Genomic DNA, 14,842 nt, shown 5'->3' on the forward strand with positions numbered 1-14,842 from the left:
AGTTGGGCAGACAGTCTACTGGCCTTCGGTTTTATAAAACCTCATTTTTACACCATTTAAATGTTGCCTGATTTAAAATGGAAATGCCCATTCACATGGACTTCTGGATAGGATCTCTGGGCTTTATAACATTTGGGTCTTTTAAAAGAAAAAGCTACCAAGCTTTCTCTCCATCTGGTGGTGCTGGGTTATTTTTCATTATGTACAAATAAGGGGGCAGACAAATTGAAACGTAGCAAATTTAATACTGATAAAAGCAGTTTTTTTCTTTTAGACAGAAAAATTAACCTGTGGAACTTGCTGTCACTGGATATCATTGAGACCAGGAGTTAGCAGGATTCAACAAAAGTTTAGACATTTACATGAATAATAAACACCGACAGATAGAAAACATGTTAGAAAGGATATGAAACCTCATGCCTTAGGGCTTAGTCTGCTTAACACTGCCAGGGTCTAGGAAGAAACCCCCTGGAAGGGCTGAATATTCTATAATTGACCACTAGGAAGAGTCTTACACCTTCTTCCAAAGCATTTGGTGTGGACCATGGTCAGAGACAAGATAGTGAACTAGATACACCTGGGGTCTGAACCGGTCTTCGTAGGATCCAAAATTCCTACTTTCTTATGGAATCATTTACCACCTTAATTCCAGCATAAAGCTGCAGCATTTTTGCTGTGCATTATATTATTTGGAGAGACCCACTTAGCAGTGTGTGCATCTGCCAGCCTCTGTATACTATACTGGGCCCTATACAGGAATTTGCAGTGCAGAGCCCTCAGGGAGATAATTAGGGTCAGGAGAAACCAAAGACACTTCGATGCTTCTCCAACCCCCTTGCACCTGCAGAGCCAGGCTAGGAGTTTTGACAGGACTCAGTGAGAACGCCAGCTCCAGTCCCCCCAGAACTTTGGGGGAGTTCAGATCTGGCTACAATGGGCCTGGCTGCCCCCGTCCTTACAATGGGCCAAACTGGAACCCTGGGCCCAGACCCGCCCCTGCAAACTTTAGATCTTCAGCCCGACTTTTCAGCTCAGCCCCTCCAGTGGGAAGAGACTCCCTGCATGCCCAGAAATGCCACGAGGCGAGACTTCCTCCTGGGTCTGGGGCATTGCCAGCTGGAACCCGGAGGCTCATGAACATGGAAAATGAGCGGTTTGTGGCAGCCGGACTTTTTAAACCTTCTGGAAGTTCCAGGTTTGAGTTCTGGGTCAAAGGTCGAGCTGGTTTTTACCTGCGTCTGGAATAGCTCCCCTGACCCCAGGAGGTCAACAATTCCAACAGACAGACCCTCAGACTGAGGGGAGGGGTTAGCACCAGCAAGTCTCCACCCCTTACACCCGAGAGGTGGGGTTAGCCCTTGAGAGTCTCCGCCCCTTACAGAGAAACAGTCAGATGGGGCGGGGCTTGCACATGAGAGACTCCGCCCTTTACGTGAAAACAGTCACGACACACGTCCCATTTAACCACCAACTCTTGAGCAAAAGGGGATTCCAACCACCTGGCAGGTTCTGAGGGCGCAAGCGCACCAGAAAAGAAGTTTTATTTGCCCTTTACATGCCCCCAGCTTGGGGAACACACCTCCTCCAACACCGTCCATCCAACACAGCTGCTTCTGTTTCGCCTCAGGCCAACTGCTCTGGTTTGGAGCATAGCTGCTCTCGGCCATCACTGTCAGCCAATCAAAAGCCACTTCCCTACCGCTTGGGATGCTGGGACACAGGAGGAATAAGGCCCTCCCCAGCAAGAATACATCCTCTGAGGCTGTGTCTTTGCGAAGGGGATCCCGGTGACCAAAGGGAACAGGAGCGCGCAGCTCTGATACAGACGAAGGGTCTCATTTGGTTCTCAGTTATGTCCTTTTCAATCCGGAGTAACTTCACTGACTTCAGTGGAGTGAAACTGGCAGGATGGGGGGCAGAACGGGGAGCCCCGGCTTAGAACGGGGCACATTTTGGGTGTGGGAAGGGCGACAATGTTTTCTATTCCACAGTGAAAAGCACAGTAAACAAGATCCGGGCCCAAGGCAGGCGACATGACACGCTCCTGTAAGGGATTTCTAGCTGGGACATCCCTTTTATGGCCTTCAGCACCAGTAAATGTCTCTGTGTATTATACAGATACATTAAAAAAACAGTAGCACAACAGAAATATTCAAACCCACTAAGTAACATCTAGCCGGACGGGGCCCAGTTAGCTTCCTCCGCACACAGGGATGGAGCCGTCAAAGGGGAAGGCTGAGTGTGTGCTTGTTTTGAACTGGTCCCATCTAGCAAGCCAGGAGGATCTCCAACAGGGGCATTAATAGACATATATCAGAGAGGAGGACAAGTTCCAAAATGCAAGGGACTACAAATCCCAGCATGCAATGCTTCGTGAGAGCCGCATGGAGCACTACAAGCTGGGACTCCTTGCCCTCCAGCCGCTCACAGTCTGTCCCGTTCATCACAAGCCTGGCCCAGGCCCCTGGTTCCAGAGCTGGGTAACATGTCCCTGCCCCCAGATGTACGGGGAACTATTAGATGCGCCCCAAGGAGGGTTGTGCTGATTGGCTGAGTCACGGAGGTCGATGCTGGTGACGTGTTACACACGCTGCCCCTCCCTGTACAAAGTCTCCACCTCTCCTGGCAATAGCGAATGGGCGAAGATCCGGGAGCGACGCGGCCCCTGCGCTTCGGAGAGTTGAATAGACAGACCCCTAAATAAACTCTCCCGCTGTCTATGACAGCTGCCGTGGCAAAGAGCCACCATCCCCTTCCTTTCAGCCCCCAGTGTCGTTCATGGGACAGCCGGAAGCTCCTGGAATAAGGAAGCCACAGGATCTTATCTCTGCCCTTGGAGAGGCTCCTCTCTGTATAGACCCCCAACCTCCCTGATACCAGGCCATCAAGGGACGTTTCTCTCCTTCTCCTAGGCTCATCCCTACCCCCAGTCCAAAGATTGGGGAGCAAACACAGCACCCAGTTGGGGCAGAGCTGCCGGTGGGGGAGTCCTCAAAAAACTCCATGCAGCAGGGTGAAGAAAGGAACAATCCACGACTCCATCTGGGAGCTGGGGCATCCTGGATCCATCCCACAAGCCCCGCAGGAGCCCGGCCTCTCGGGGCATCACCAGCAAACATCCGTTTGGTTTTGTTTCCGTCACCCACGGAGCAATAAATAACAATACCTGGTAGGCCACGTCCAGCTGCTGTGAAACCAGCTGAGATGAGGGCTGGCGCCCTCCCGCAGGCAGGACGAGGGCCGAATGTCTCGGGTGGGAAGATCAGCAGGGAGGTGCCCGGGAAACCCAGGATGGGGAAGGAGTTCAAAAGCAGCCGCAAACTACCAAGGAAACATCAAGGTTTGCAGCAGAGAAGAACCTGCCTCTGAGCGAAAACCGTACCTGGTTGGAACCTGGAGTGTGAGCTTTAAACCCGTGTCTGTATGCTGGGGGATCTGCAGGCTCCTCCACAGTCTGTCTCCCCATGAGGTGGTCTCCAGGGCTTATCTAGGCAGCAGAAAGGGTCTGGGTCCCTCCTGGCCTAAAAGTCTGAGTCGGCATCCAGCAGCTCGGCATCCATGAGATTTGTCTGGGAGTGGAGGGGGGCGAAGCCTGCCCTTCTGCCATGAGTCCTTGGCCCGCAGGGGACGCTCCCACCGGGCAGGGCACCGGGATCCAGGCCCGCGGCGGGGGGCCGGAACGAGCTGTTGTACTGCTGGCGTGCCAGGAAGCACCTCACGCTGCCCTCGAGGGCCAGATCTTCCTGGGGCCGGGTCTCGGGGCAGAAGGGGTTGCTGATCAGATGGAAGGCATCGTGTTTCCTGGAGCTGGCGGGTTTGTCCTGGGGCCCCTGGGGGATGAGGCCTTTGTGCTGGGAGACGCTGAGCCCCAGGCCAGGGTAGGAGCCCAGGGGTGGCACCTCTTCCCCAAGCTGAGACTCCCTGGGGTTGGAGACCAGGCACTTCTGCCGTGGCAGCTTGGGCAGGCGAGGGACGGCACTGCGGGCCTGCGGGGTGAAGTAGCCCACATCACAGATGGCGGGCCCCAGGGGGCAGACTTCCTTCTTCTTCCTCCTCGTCTTCTTCTTGCGGCTGGCTCTCTTCTCCATCTCGGGCGAGATCTCTGCGTCCACCACCCACAGGTTCGCCCTTTCGTCCGGCGGCACTAAAGGCACGAGAGAGGGGAGACGGGGTGAGAGGGGGGCTTCCCGGGTGGGTTCACTGGTAAAACGCTGCGGGCAAACTCAGTGACCGGGACGGCAGGAGATGGACCCGAGTGCGGGCACAGCATGGGCAAGTGCGATGGATCCTTGTCCTCACCCAGCTCTGTCACTGCACCCGTCCCAGCCAGAGATTCCCTGCTGCCCCAGCCCTGCCAATGGCCCTCAATCCCAACCCCTGCTCCTGACTGTTCCCGTCATGGGGCCCCTTACATGGCTTTGCCCATGACCTCAATCCCAACCTGCAGCCCTCTGCTATCCCAGCTCTGAGCTCCCCCGAATAGCTCCCCACCCTCCCAATCCTGACCTGCAGCCCCCTGCTATCCCAGCTCTGAGCTCCCCCGAATAGCTCCCCACCCCCCTCAATCCCGACCTGCAGCCTCCTATCCCAGCTCTGAACAACTCACACGCAGCTCTTCAGTGCTCCTCAATCCCGACCTGCAGCCCCCTGCTATCCCAGCTCTGAGCTGCCCCCATTTTACAGGTGGAGAAGTGACTTGCCCCAGGTCACACACCAGGTTAGTGTCAGGGCGAGGAGGAAAACCAAAGTCTCCTGACTTCCAGCCCAGTGCTTTCCATCTAAATGTGGAGAGCAAAGCTGGCCTTGTGGCTAAGGCACTGGGACGCAGGAATCCTGCATTTGATTTCTGACTCTGTGGACATTCATCTTTCTGCCTCAGTTTCCCAGCTGTCAGAAGCTAGATTGCAGGGTGTCTCTCTCACTGTGGGGCTGAGCAGCACCCACCACAAAGGGGCCCTGACCTCAACAGAAACCTCTAGGTGCTACCGGGACAAAATGTACCTGGTGCAGACACGCGTGATGTCATAACCTCATCGCCTGCCCGCCTCCTTCCCCGCCCCACGCTTTCCCAGGGACTCACCGGGTGTCGCCACGGGCGTGACGGAGATGTCCTGCGGCAAGATAGCCCCTCTCCTGGCCACCATCTTGGTGACGTGCTGGGCCCAGGCCGAGGACATGTCAGCTGAGGGCTCGTTGATGTCGAAAGCCAAACCAGCTGGGACGAAAGCCACAGAGGAGATTCTTACAGCCTGTTCAGTGGAGGGGGAAATCCCGCGGCCTGAGCCGGGGTGGGGGGGATCTTCACTGATTCACCCCAATCTCCTGCCCCTCCAGTTGATCCCACAAGCAGCCCATGCCGGAACCAACGCCCTGCGTTCTCGGGGCAACCAGGAGGCCCTCCCATTCCCACACGATGTCCCCAGCCCGCAGAGGCTGGACCCTGTGCTAACAGCCCTGCACAGCATGCTGACACAGTGAGGATGCCTTTTCCAGCTGCCTAGGAGCTGAGAGCCCAGAGGGTCTTTGCCAGGCTGTGACATCACCAACAGCAACGACGCGACGGCCAAACAGGCCAGAAGTCAGCCTGAGGGGTGCCTGGATGATGGCGGCGAGGGGCGGGGGGGGCGCAGAGCGCAGGGTCTGGCCCTTTAAGTGGATCTTTGGCCACAGAATGGCGAACTGCTGCATGAGTTGGGCTAGAATCCGGCTCCCTCTTCTGACTAACAACATACTGTAGTCACTTAATTAATTATTACTCCGTACACAGGCAGGCAGGATGAGCCAGTGGTTACAGCACATCTGGGTCCAATTCCCTGTTCTGCCAGACTTCGACTGTGACCATGTGCGAGTCACTTCGCCTCCTTCTGCCTCAGTTTCCCTTCTTCCCTATGGGGATAAGAGCCCCGGCCACTCAGGGACGAGCGAGGGTAATTCCACTAAAGACTCTGAGGCGCTCCGATACTGGGCCACACAAGTAACTTAGCTAGACAGAGACGTGCACCTTCTGAGGTAACTTCCTTGGACTCATGGAGTTACGCCAGGAGGGAACTGGGTCCAAGGAGCAGATCTGTTGGGTAGGGCGGGGCCATTTCATAGAATCATAGAATATCAGGGTTGGAAGGGACCTCAGGAGGTCATCTCGTCCAACCCCCTGCTCAAAGCAGGACAAATCCCCAATTAAATCATCCCAGCCAGGGCTTTGTCAAGCCTGACCTTAAAAACTTCTAAGGAAGGAGATTCTACCACCTCCCTAGGTAACGCATTCCAGTGTTTCACCACCCTCCTAGTGAAAAAGTTTTTCCTAATATCCAACCTAAACCTCCCCCACTGCAACTTGAGGCCATTACTCCTTGTCCTGTCCTCTTCTACCACTGAGAATAGTCTAGAACCATCCTCTCTGGAACCACCTCTCAGGTAGTTGAAAGCAGCTTTCAAATCCCCCCTCATTCTTCTCTTCTGCACACTAAACAATCCCAGTTCCCTCAGCCTCTCCTCATAAGTCATGTGTTCCAGACCCCTAATCATTTTTGTTGCCCTTCGCTGGACTCTCTCCAATTTATCCACATCCTTCTTGTAGTGTGGGGCCCAAAACTGGACACAGTACTCCAGATGAGGCCTCACCAATGTCGAATAGAGGGGGACGATCACGTCCCTTGATCTGCTCGCTATGCCCCTACTTATACATCCCAAAATGCCATTGGCCTTCTTGGCAACAAGGGCACACTGCTGACTCATATCCAGCTTCTCGTCCACTGTCACCCCTAGGTCCTTTTCCACAGAACTGCTGCCGAGCCATTCGGTCCCTAGTCTGTAGCAGTGCATGGGGTTCTTCTGTCCTAAGTGCAGGACCCTGCACTTATCCTTATTGAACTTCATCAGATTTCTTTGGCCCAATCCTCCAATTTTTCTAGGTCCCTCTGTATCCTATCCCTGCCCTCCAGCGTATCTACCACTCCTCCTAGTTTAGTATCATCCGCAAATTTGCTGAGAGTGCAATCCATACCATCCTCCAGATCATTTATGAAGATATTGAACAAAACCGGCCCCAGGACCGACCCCTGGGGCACTCCACTTGACACCGGCTGCCAACTAGACATGGACATTTGTAAGTCAGTCACTTTTCCGACAGTGCTTTTAATGCGTAAATAAATCCTGCAGCTTGCCGGCTCCCTGGCACAGGACTGGGATATTGCTCTAGGGCAGCGGTTCTCAAACTTTAGCAACCCGAGGACCCCCATTTTGATTTTAATTTTTTCATGGATCCCCAAGCCTCATGCTCAGTCCCAGGCCCTGCCCCCAACTCCACCCCTTTCCCCAAGGCCCCACCTCAACTTTTCCTGTCCCCGCTGTTTGCTGGCGTGCAGAAGGCGCTGGGAGGGCGGGGCAGGAGTTGATCAGTGGGGCCCGTGGACTTCCTGGACCCCAGTTTGAGAAACACTGCTCTAGAGAGATAGGGCCATCAATGGTTATTAGCCAAGTGGTCAGGGATGCCACCCCAGGCTCTGGGTGTCCCTAGCCTCTGTTTGCCAGATGCTGGGAATGGACGACAGGGGATGGATCACTCAGTGGATGCCTGTTCTGTTCATTCCCAGCGCCTGGCACCAGCCATTGTCGGAAGACACGATACTGGGCTAGATGAACCATTGCTCTGGCCCAGTCTGGCCGTTCTTCTCTTCTAGCTGCTGGCCCCTTTCAGGGACGCAGGGATTCAGCCACACACTTAACAACAAGGCAGCGCGATGGGCGCAGTCAGACTGGGCGTTACGGGCCGGTCTCACCCTGCGGAAGCCGGGGGTGCCCCCGGCGCTCTTGGCAGTGCCCTCTAGTGCGAGCGGAGGGAGGCGCCTTGCGGAGAACCACGGCCCACGTGCCCCACAACAAAGCTGGGACCACAGAAGCGTCTTGCAGTGGGGGCTGCAAACCTGCCACCGAAGAGGGGGCCTACTGCCAGGGGCGGTAGTGTGTGAAAGCCCCCGTGGTCCCCGCCCCCGCCCGGGACGTACCCACGGGCCCGTCGTGCGAGACGGTGTGCATGCTGAAGGACAGCTCCTGCTCCGGGTTGTGCAGCAGCTCCTTCCGCTTGGAGAAGGCCTTGGCGATCATCTTGCTTTTCTTGATCCTCTTGGGCTCGTCGTCGCTCTGGCCGGTCAGCCTGTGGGGGAGGGAATGGGGGGCAGGGGGAGGGCTGGCTCAGCGGGGGAGGGCAGGGCACTGATCCTCTCCAGCAAGGGGCTGGAGATCCCCCGGGGTGGGGCTGAGGAGTGCCAGGGCTGCTGCTCCTCGGCTGCCCCCCTCCGCCCCTCTCCCGCTGAACCAGGAAGCCATCTGTTTGTCTGTTACCAAGGGAATCCCTCATCATCCCAACCCAAAGGACTCGATGTCCCGCTCCTTCCCCGCACCACGGTGGGGAACACGCTGGCACCAAGGGCTGGGTTCTCCAGGGCCCTTCCCGCCACTCTGGCTGGGTGATGGGTCTGGAAAATGGGCATAAAATTCACTTCCAGAGTGGTGGCCAGGGCTTTGGTGTCCATGAGACGGGGGCCCCAAGCCCCATCCCCGGGATCACCCCTCTAGGAGCCCCGACCCCTCGGCACAAAAGGTCTTGGGGGGACTCGCGGCAGCCCCCCTGCAGCCGTGGGTCAAACTCACGCAGGCGCCCCCCCCCACCCGGCACCTCCTAACTCCGGGATCTTCCCCTTCTCCGCAGCACCATGCGGCTCCCCATGCAGCTCGGCCGAAAGGAGGGGACTGCACAATGGGGTCTCAGCCCCCCTGCTCCGGATGGAGAAATCCCTTCCCCTCCCCCACCTCTTTAATGGGCATCTAGGGCTGGAGGGGCAGCCTGGGAGACCAGTGCCCCCGACGGAGCCACATCCAGGTAGGACACAGGCGGTGCTGGCTGCACAAGCTTCCCTCCCCCACGCAGACGTGCGTCGCTCCCAAACCAGAGGGGCCGTAGCTAGGGGGGCCCAGGGAATTCAGCCTCCAGGCTGGGAGCTGATGAGCCACCCCTGAACGAGCCCGGGGAAGTCACATCTGGTGATGGGTCCGTCCTGCGCTAGGCTCCAGCCAATCCACAAGCGGGTCTGGTGACCCTTGCTCCAGCCCTGCCCCGACTCCAGCCTCGTTCCCAATCCTGCTCCAGCCCTGCCCCGACTCCAGCCTCGTTCCCAATCCTGCTCCAGCCCTGCCCCGACTCCAGCCTCGTTCCCAATCCTGCTCCAGCCCTGCCCCGACTCCAGCCTCGTTCCCAATCCTGCTCCAGCCCTGCCCCGACTCCAGCCTCGTTCCCAATCCTGCTCCAGCCCTGCTCCGACTCCAGCCTCGTTCCCAATCCTGCTCCAGCCCTGCTCCGACTCCAGCCTCGTTCCCAATCCTGCTCCAGCCCTGCTCCGACTCCAGCCTCGTTCCCAATCCTGCTCCAGCCCTGCTCCGACTCCAGCCTCGTTCCCAATCCTGCTCCAACCCTGCCCCTACTCCAGCCTCGTTCCCAATCCTGCTCCAGCCCTGCTCCGACTCCAGCCTCGTTCCCAATCCTGCTCCAGCCCTGCCCCGACTCCAGCCTCGTTCCCAATCCTGCTCCAGCCCTGCCCCGACTCCAGCCTCGTTCCCAATCCTGCTCCAGCCCTGCCCCGACTCCAGCCTCGTTCCCAATCCTGCTCCAGCCCTGCTCCGACTCCAGCCTCGTTCCCAATCCTGCTCCAGCCCTGCTCCGACTCCAGCCTCGTTCCCAATCCTGCTCCAGCTCTGCTCCGACTCCAGCCTCGTTCCCAATCCTGCTCCAGCCCTGCTCCGACTCCAGCCTCGTTCCCAATCCTGCTCCAGCCCTGCCCCGACTCCAGCCTCGTTCCCAATCCTGCTCCAGCCCTGCCCCGACTCCAGCCTCGTTCCCAATCCTGCTCCAGCCCTGCCCCGACTCCAGCCTCGTTCCCAATCCTGCTCCAGCCCTGCCCCGACTCCAGCCTCGTTCCCAATCCTGCTCCAGCCCTGCTCCGACTCCAGCCTCGTTCCCAATCCTGCTCCAGCCCTGTTCCGACTCTAGCCTCGTTCCCAGCCCTTCTCCGACTCCAGCCTTGTTCCCAGCCCTGCTCTTGCTCCAGCCTCATTCCCAGTCCTGCCTTTGCTTTGTTCCAAACCTGCTCTTGACTCGTGACTCCAACCTTTGGCTCCAGGGCCTGGCCCAGTTGCCACCACACCCACCACTACCACTGCTCCAGTCACTAGGCCTGACCCTCCCCATCTCAGCTTCTGACACACACCACTCTGTGCCTCTCTGTTGGGAACACACACCATCCCCTAGGAACCGGCTGAGACCCGCCATATTCATTGCACATGGGCCACCAGACAGCTGCTGGATGAGAACAGCTACAGACCTGGGCTGGACTGGGCCTTGGGGGCGATGGGCATGTGGTCCCGCAAGCTGAGCCTCAGCTCCTGGGGCTCAGAGGATACAGGGCCCTGAGACCCCAGCAGCTGGGGGCAGAGCTGCTCCTACCTGCACCAGGTGCGCTTCCAGATGAGGAGGGTGGCTTTGGTCCACACCCAGGTGCTCATGGAAATGCCAGTGCCGAACATGGCAAAGAGGTTGATCTTCTCCACCAGCAGGCTGGGCCGGTTCTTGATCTCGCAGTTTGGGATCGGCTTGTTGGTTTGGATGGCGATCGTCACATTAGCTTCGCACCTGCGGCAGGGACATGGGGCACGGCAGTGGCATGAGGCACAGGGGCTAAAACCCACCCTTGGCAATGGGCAGCTGGGGCACCCGGGAAGCAATCTCCCACCCCCCATCCCCTGCGACAAAGTACTCTCCCCTTAGCGCAGCCAGATAAAGGGCAATGACATACGCCCCCTGCAAGGAGCAGCTGCTGATTAGATTCAGGGGCTGAGTCCCCTGCCCACAGCTCGACGACCCCCAACAGCTGCCCAGATACCACGGTGATGGGGGCCATGCGAGGGCAGGAAGTTGATGGCAGCCACAGGAGCGCCACGTGATGGGCTCTCTTCAGAAAGTTTCAGCAGAGCTTCACGGGGCGTGGCAGAAGCCCCCCGGTCTGAGCCGCGGGACCAGCCTGGCAGGGAACGACCCAGCACCAACCAGAGCGATGGGCAAATGGGCCCATCTTGGATTCCTCCCGATGCATCTCACCGGGATCAGGCATGGCAGGGTGCCCCTGGTCTCCGTGCCGTAGCCCTAGGCTTTGCTCCTCGCTGAAATGGGAACAGGCCCGGGGCCATGGATGGCCTGGGCAGTCATGCCACAACGTGCCTGCGAGGGGTGACGTGGCAGCCCCTGGGGATTGCCGTTCCCCCGGCATCAGGCGACGCCAGGGCGGGAATCCACACGAGCAGCCAGGCTTCTGCGTGGGGAAAGGGAAGAGCATCATCACAGGACCTGGCAGCGGAGGGGAGGTCATGGAAAGCGTCACTTTCTTCCAACACAGAGCGAGGCGCTCTACTGGAATCCCCCCGAGACTTCCCGCCCCGCCGGGTGGGGGGCTGGGGGTGCCTGTTAAAGGGGCGGGGGGAAGAAACATGGCCTGTCCCCACTTACAGGACATACTCCCGGAAGCTCCGCTCCCACTCAGCCTGGTTGAAGAAGTCGTAGAAGTGGCAGGCGAAGGTGATGAGCACGAAACCGAAGGCCAGGAAGCCAAAGATGCCTGAAAGGAAGCACAGGAAGGCCCGGGGGTTATTCCCACAGCCCCAGGGCCAGGATGCGGCATGCTGCCAACCAGAGAGAAGCCCTGATGGAAACACAACAATCCAGGAAAAGTGAAGGGAGGGGTCAAACCAGGGCTTGGGCTCCTTCCGTGCCTCTGACGGGGTCCTCGTCAAAATCAGCTGCACCCGCTTTTAGCACGCCTTTCGTCCCAAAGAGCTTTTCGTACCGTCTACACAGAGGTCACGTTACCTGGGAGTGAAATGCAGCCACCTCTGGGGAGGACCGTGGCAGCTGCGTAACAGTAACACTGCACAACAGTTTCGGACCAGAAAAGGAAGAATATAGCCAACCTTCCCAGGGACTCCGAGGGAGGCAAAATGCACTCACTCAGGCTGGCGTTTGGCCAGGAGGCCTGGGTTAACTTGGCAGAGAGGCTCCGGGAGTGGCCAGGACTTGGCTTTCATGCCTTATCTGAAGGGCAGCGCCTCCAGCAGCCCCAGGCCAGGCTCGTGTTCACAATGGTCTCAGAGGCGAGAGCACCCTCCGAGAGCCACGCATACCCCTCCCCGTGTCTTCTGCTGGCCCAGCGCCACCGCTTTGTGCAGGCCCTGGGTTTCCCCGGGAGGCTCCTACCCAAAGCTAGCCCTTTGGGACGTGTGAGATCCTGGCCCGGGTAACACGCCGGCACCAAGGCACCAGCTGAACCCAAACCCGCCCGGCTTACCCAGCCGTAACATGGTCTCGTTGATTTTGCTGGCAGCTTTCTCGCTCAGCAGGCCGGGGTGATTGCTTTTGATGGAGAACAAAGTCATGACACCTAGGGCAGACAGACAGCAAGACAGGCGCGTCAGCCGGGACTGGGGCTGCTGGATCAAGCAGCTAGGCAAGAGACCCCGGGATCGCCTGAGGTGACCTCTGAAGCCCCAGCGAGACGGAGCAGGGAGGCTGAGCCGGGCTCACGGGCGGATGCAGCATCTGGCTCTGGTGTGGTCGCTGGCGGTGTGACCTCAGGGGACACGGCCAAGCAGGAGCAGGCAGCTGAGGAGCAGATGCAAGTTCCCGCTGGCCGAGCCAACCCTCCCTGATCAGCTCTTCACTGGGGCGACACTCTGGGGACAGACCCCCCGCGACCCTCCCGTGGGCTGCTCCAGGGTGTTGAGGAAAAGTTAGCATATGTGACTCCATTTTGGTTTGGGGCCCACCATTGTCTAAAAGCAAACACATCATGCACTAGGAGGAGTGTTCCTTAGATACTGCATTCCTGTGAAAACCCTCCCCCTTGGTTCCAGCCTGTCTCGACTCCCGGTTTCTGTTCTTTGTCTGTTCCTAACTCCCTGCCTCCTGGCCTTGATGTGAGCCTCCCATCCTGATAAGAATGGTTACTGATACATTGCTTTAGGACCATGTTGTGTAGTTGAAGTAATGGTCTAGCACGAGGAATGTACCTAGCAGGGACAGGTGGTAGATAAGGGAAGGGTTTGTCTATTGGCTAAGGTTTCCAATTCACGAGGGCAACATGCTTTGCTAAAAGGTATATAATCTTTGTGTAACCTGCATTTGGGGTCCCCTTCTGACTATCAGGGGGGCACCACGCTCGAGCGTAATAAACTTAATATCTTTGGGAACGCTGCAGTTGTGGACTTTGTTCGTGTGCCTCAGCCTAGACTCGAACTGCGCGTGACCTATCAGGTATAATTTGCAACAAGGGCTAGAGGAGAAGAGCTGTTTAGGGTGCAGGGGAGGAAATGGGCTACACCTGGCTGGTTTTCAGTACCCTGGCTGCTGGCCATTCAATGAACTACAGCAGCCCCCCTCCGCACTGGCTGGGGAAGTTTATCCCAGCCTGCACTGACCTTAAAACTCAGCAGCGTTCAGGGTAGCGTCTTCCTTTCCAGCCACGAACCAGAGCCCACAACACACACCACCCCCTGGGCAAGGCCCAGCATGTGTCACCCACATTAGAATATGGTTTCTGTGTCTCCCTCTAGTGGCTGGTCCACGTAAGAGGATAACAGTCCACTACAGCTGCCAGCTGAGCGACCGCATGCAGTGTGGCTGTAGCGGTGTCTGTCCCAGGATATGAGAGAGGCAAGGCGGGTGAAGTAATATCTGTTATTGGGCCAACTTCTGCTGGGGAGAAAGACGAGCTTTCGCACTACACAGAGCTCTGCTGCAGGTCTGGGAAATGTACTTAGCCTAGGCACTGAGTTTTTCTTTTCCTCCACCCCCTGGCTCTTCCTCGAGGCCCCGTCCCCACTTCGCACCCTCCCCCGAGGCTCCACCCTTGCTCCGCCTCTTCCCATCCCTGCTCCGCCCCCTCCCGGCTTTCAGCTAATCAGGGGCGCTGCCAAACAGTTGTGGCTGGTGGGTACTCAGCACCCACTATTGTTTTTTCTGGGGGTGCTCCAACCCCGGAGCAGAGGTCAGACCAAGGGTCCATCTAGCCCAGTGTCCGGTCTTCCAACAGTGGCCAGTGCCAGGTGCCCCAGAGGGAATAAACAGAACAGGGAATCATCAAGTGATCCATCCCCTGTGGCCCATTCCCAGCTTCTGGCAAACAGAGGCTAGGGTCACGCTCCCTGCCCATCCTGGCTAATAGTCATTGATGGACCTATCCTCCATGAACTTATCTAGTTCCTTTTTGAACCCTGTTATAGTCTTGGCACTCACAACATCCTCTGGCAAGGAGTTCCACAGGTTGACTTGTGCCTTGTGTGAAGAAATACTTCCTTTTGTTTGTTTTAAACCTGCTGCCTATTAATTTCATTTGGTGACCTCTAGTTCTTGTGTTATGAGAAGGAGTAAATAATAATTTAACAATCCAAGTAATAATTCCTTATTTACTTTCTCCACACCAGTCATGATTTTATAGACCTCTATCATATCCCCTCTTAGTCGTCTCTTTTCCAAGCCGAAAAGTCCCAGTCTTATTAACCTCTCCTCATACAGAAGCTGTTCCAGACCCCTAATCATTCTTGTTGCCCTTTTCTGAACCTTTCCCAATTCCAATATATCTTTTCTGAGATGGGGCGACCATATCTGCACACAGTATTCAAGATGTGGGTGCACCATGGATTTATAGAGAGGCAACATGATATTTTCGGTCTTATTATCTATCCCTTTCTTAATGAGTCCCAACATTCTGTTCGCTGTTTTGACTGTGGCTGCCCATTGAGTGGA

At 57.1% G+C, this 14,842-nt stretch overlaps 1 protein-coding gene across 1 annotated transcript in view; it reads right to left on the reverse strand.

Annotated features, from left to right (window-relative positions):
• Positions 1-3,521: 3,521 nt before the first annotated feature.
• The window catches only part of SMO (smoothened, frizzled class receptor), a 28,885-nt gene continuing 17,564 nt past the window's right edge, over positions 3,522-14,842 (reverse strand). The window contains exons 7-12 of the mRNA XM_077807923.1: positions 12,387-12,479; positions 11,552-11,660; positions 10,496-10,681; positions 8,004-8,152; positions 5,081-5,215; positions 3,522-4,144 (exon numbers count right to left, since the gene is read on the reverse strand). Coding sequence (XP_077664049.1) covers positions 3,522-4,144; positions 5,081-5,215; positions 8,004-8,152; positions 10,496-10,681; positions 11,552-11,660; positions 12,387-12,479 — 1,295 coding nt within the window. The remainder of the gene's footprint in view (positions 4,145-5,080; positions 5,216-8,003; positions 8,153-10,495; positions 10,682-11,551; positions 11,661-12,386; positions 12,480-14,842) is intronic.

Source organism: Eretmochelys imbricata, chromosome 1, assembly GCF_965152235.1.
Source record: "Eretmochelys imbricata isolate rEreImb1 chromosome 1, rEreImb1.hap1, whole genome shotgun sequence".
In the NCBI taxonomy this organism is placed as follows: domain Eukaryota; kingdom Metazoa; phylum Chordata; order Testudines; family Cheloniidae; genus Eretmochelys; species Eretmochelys imbricata.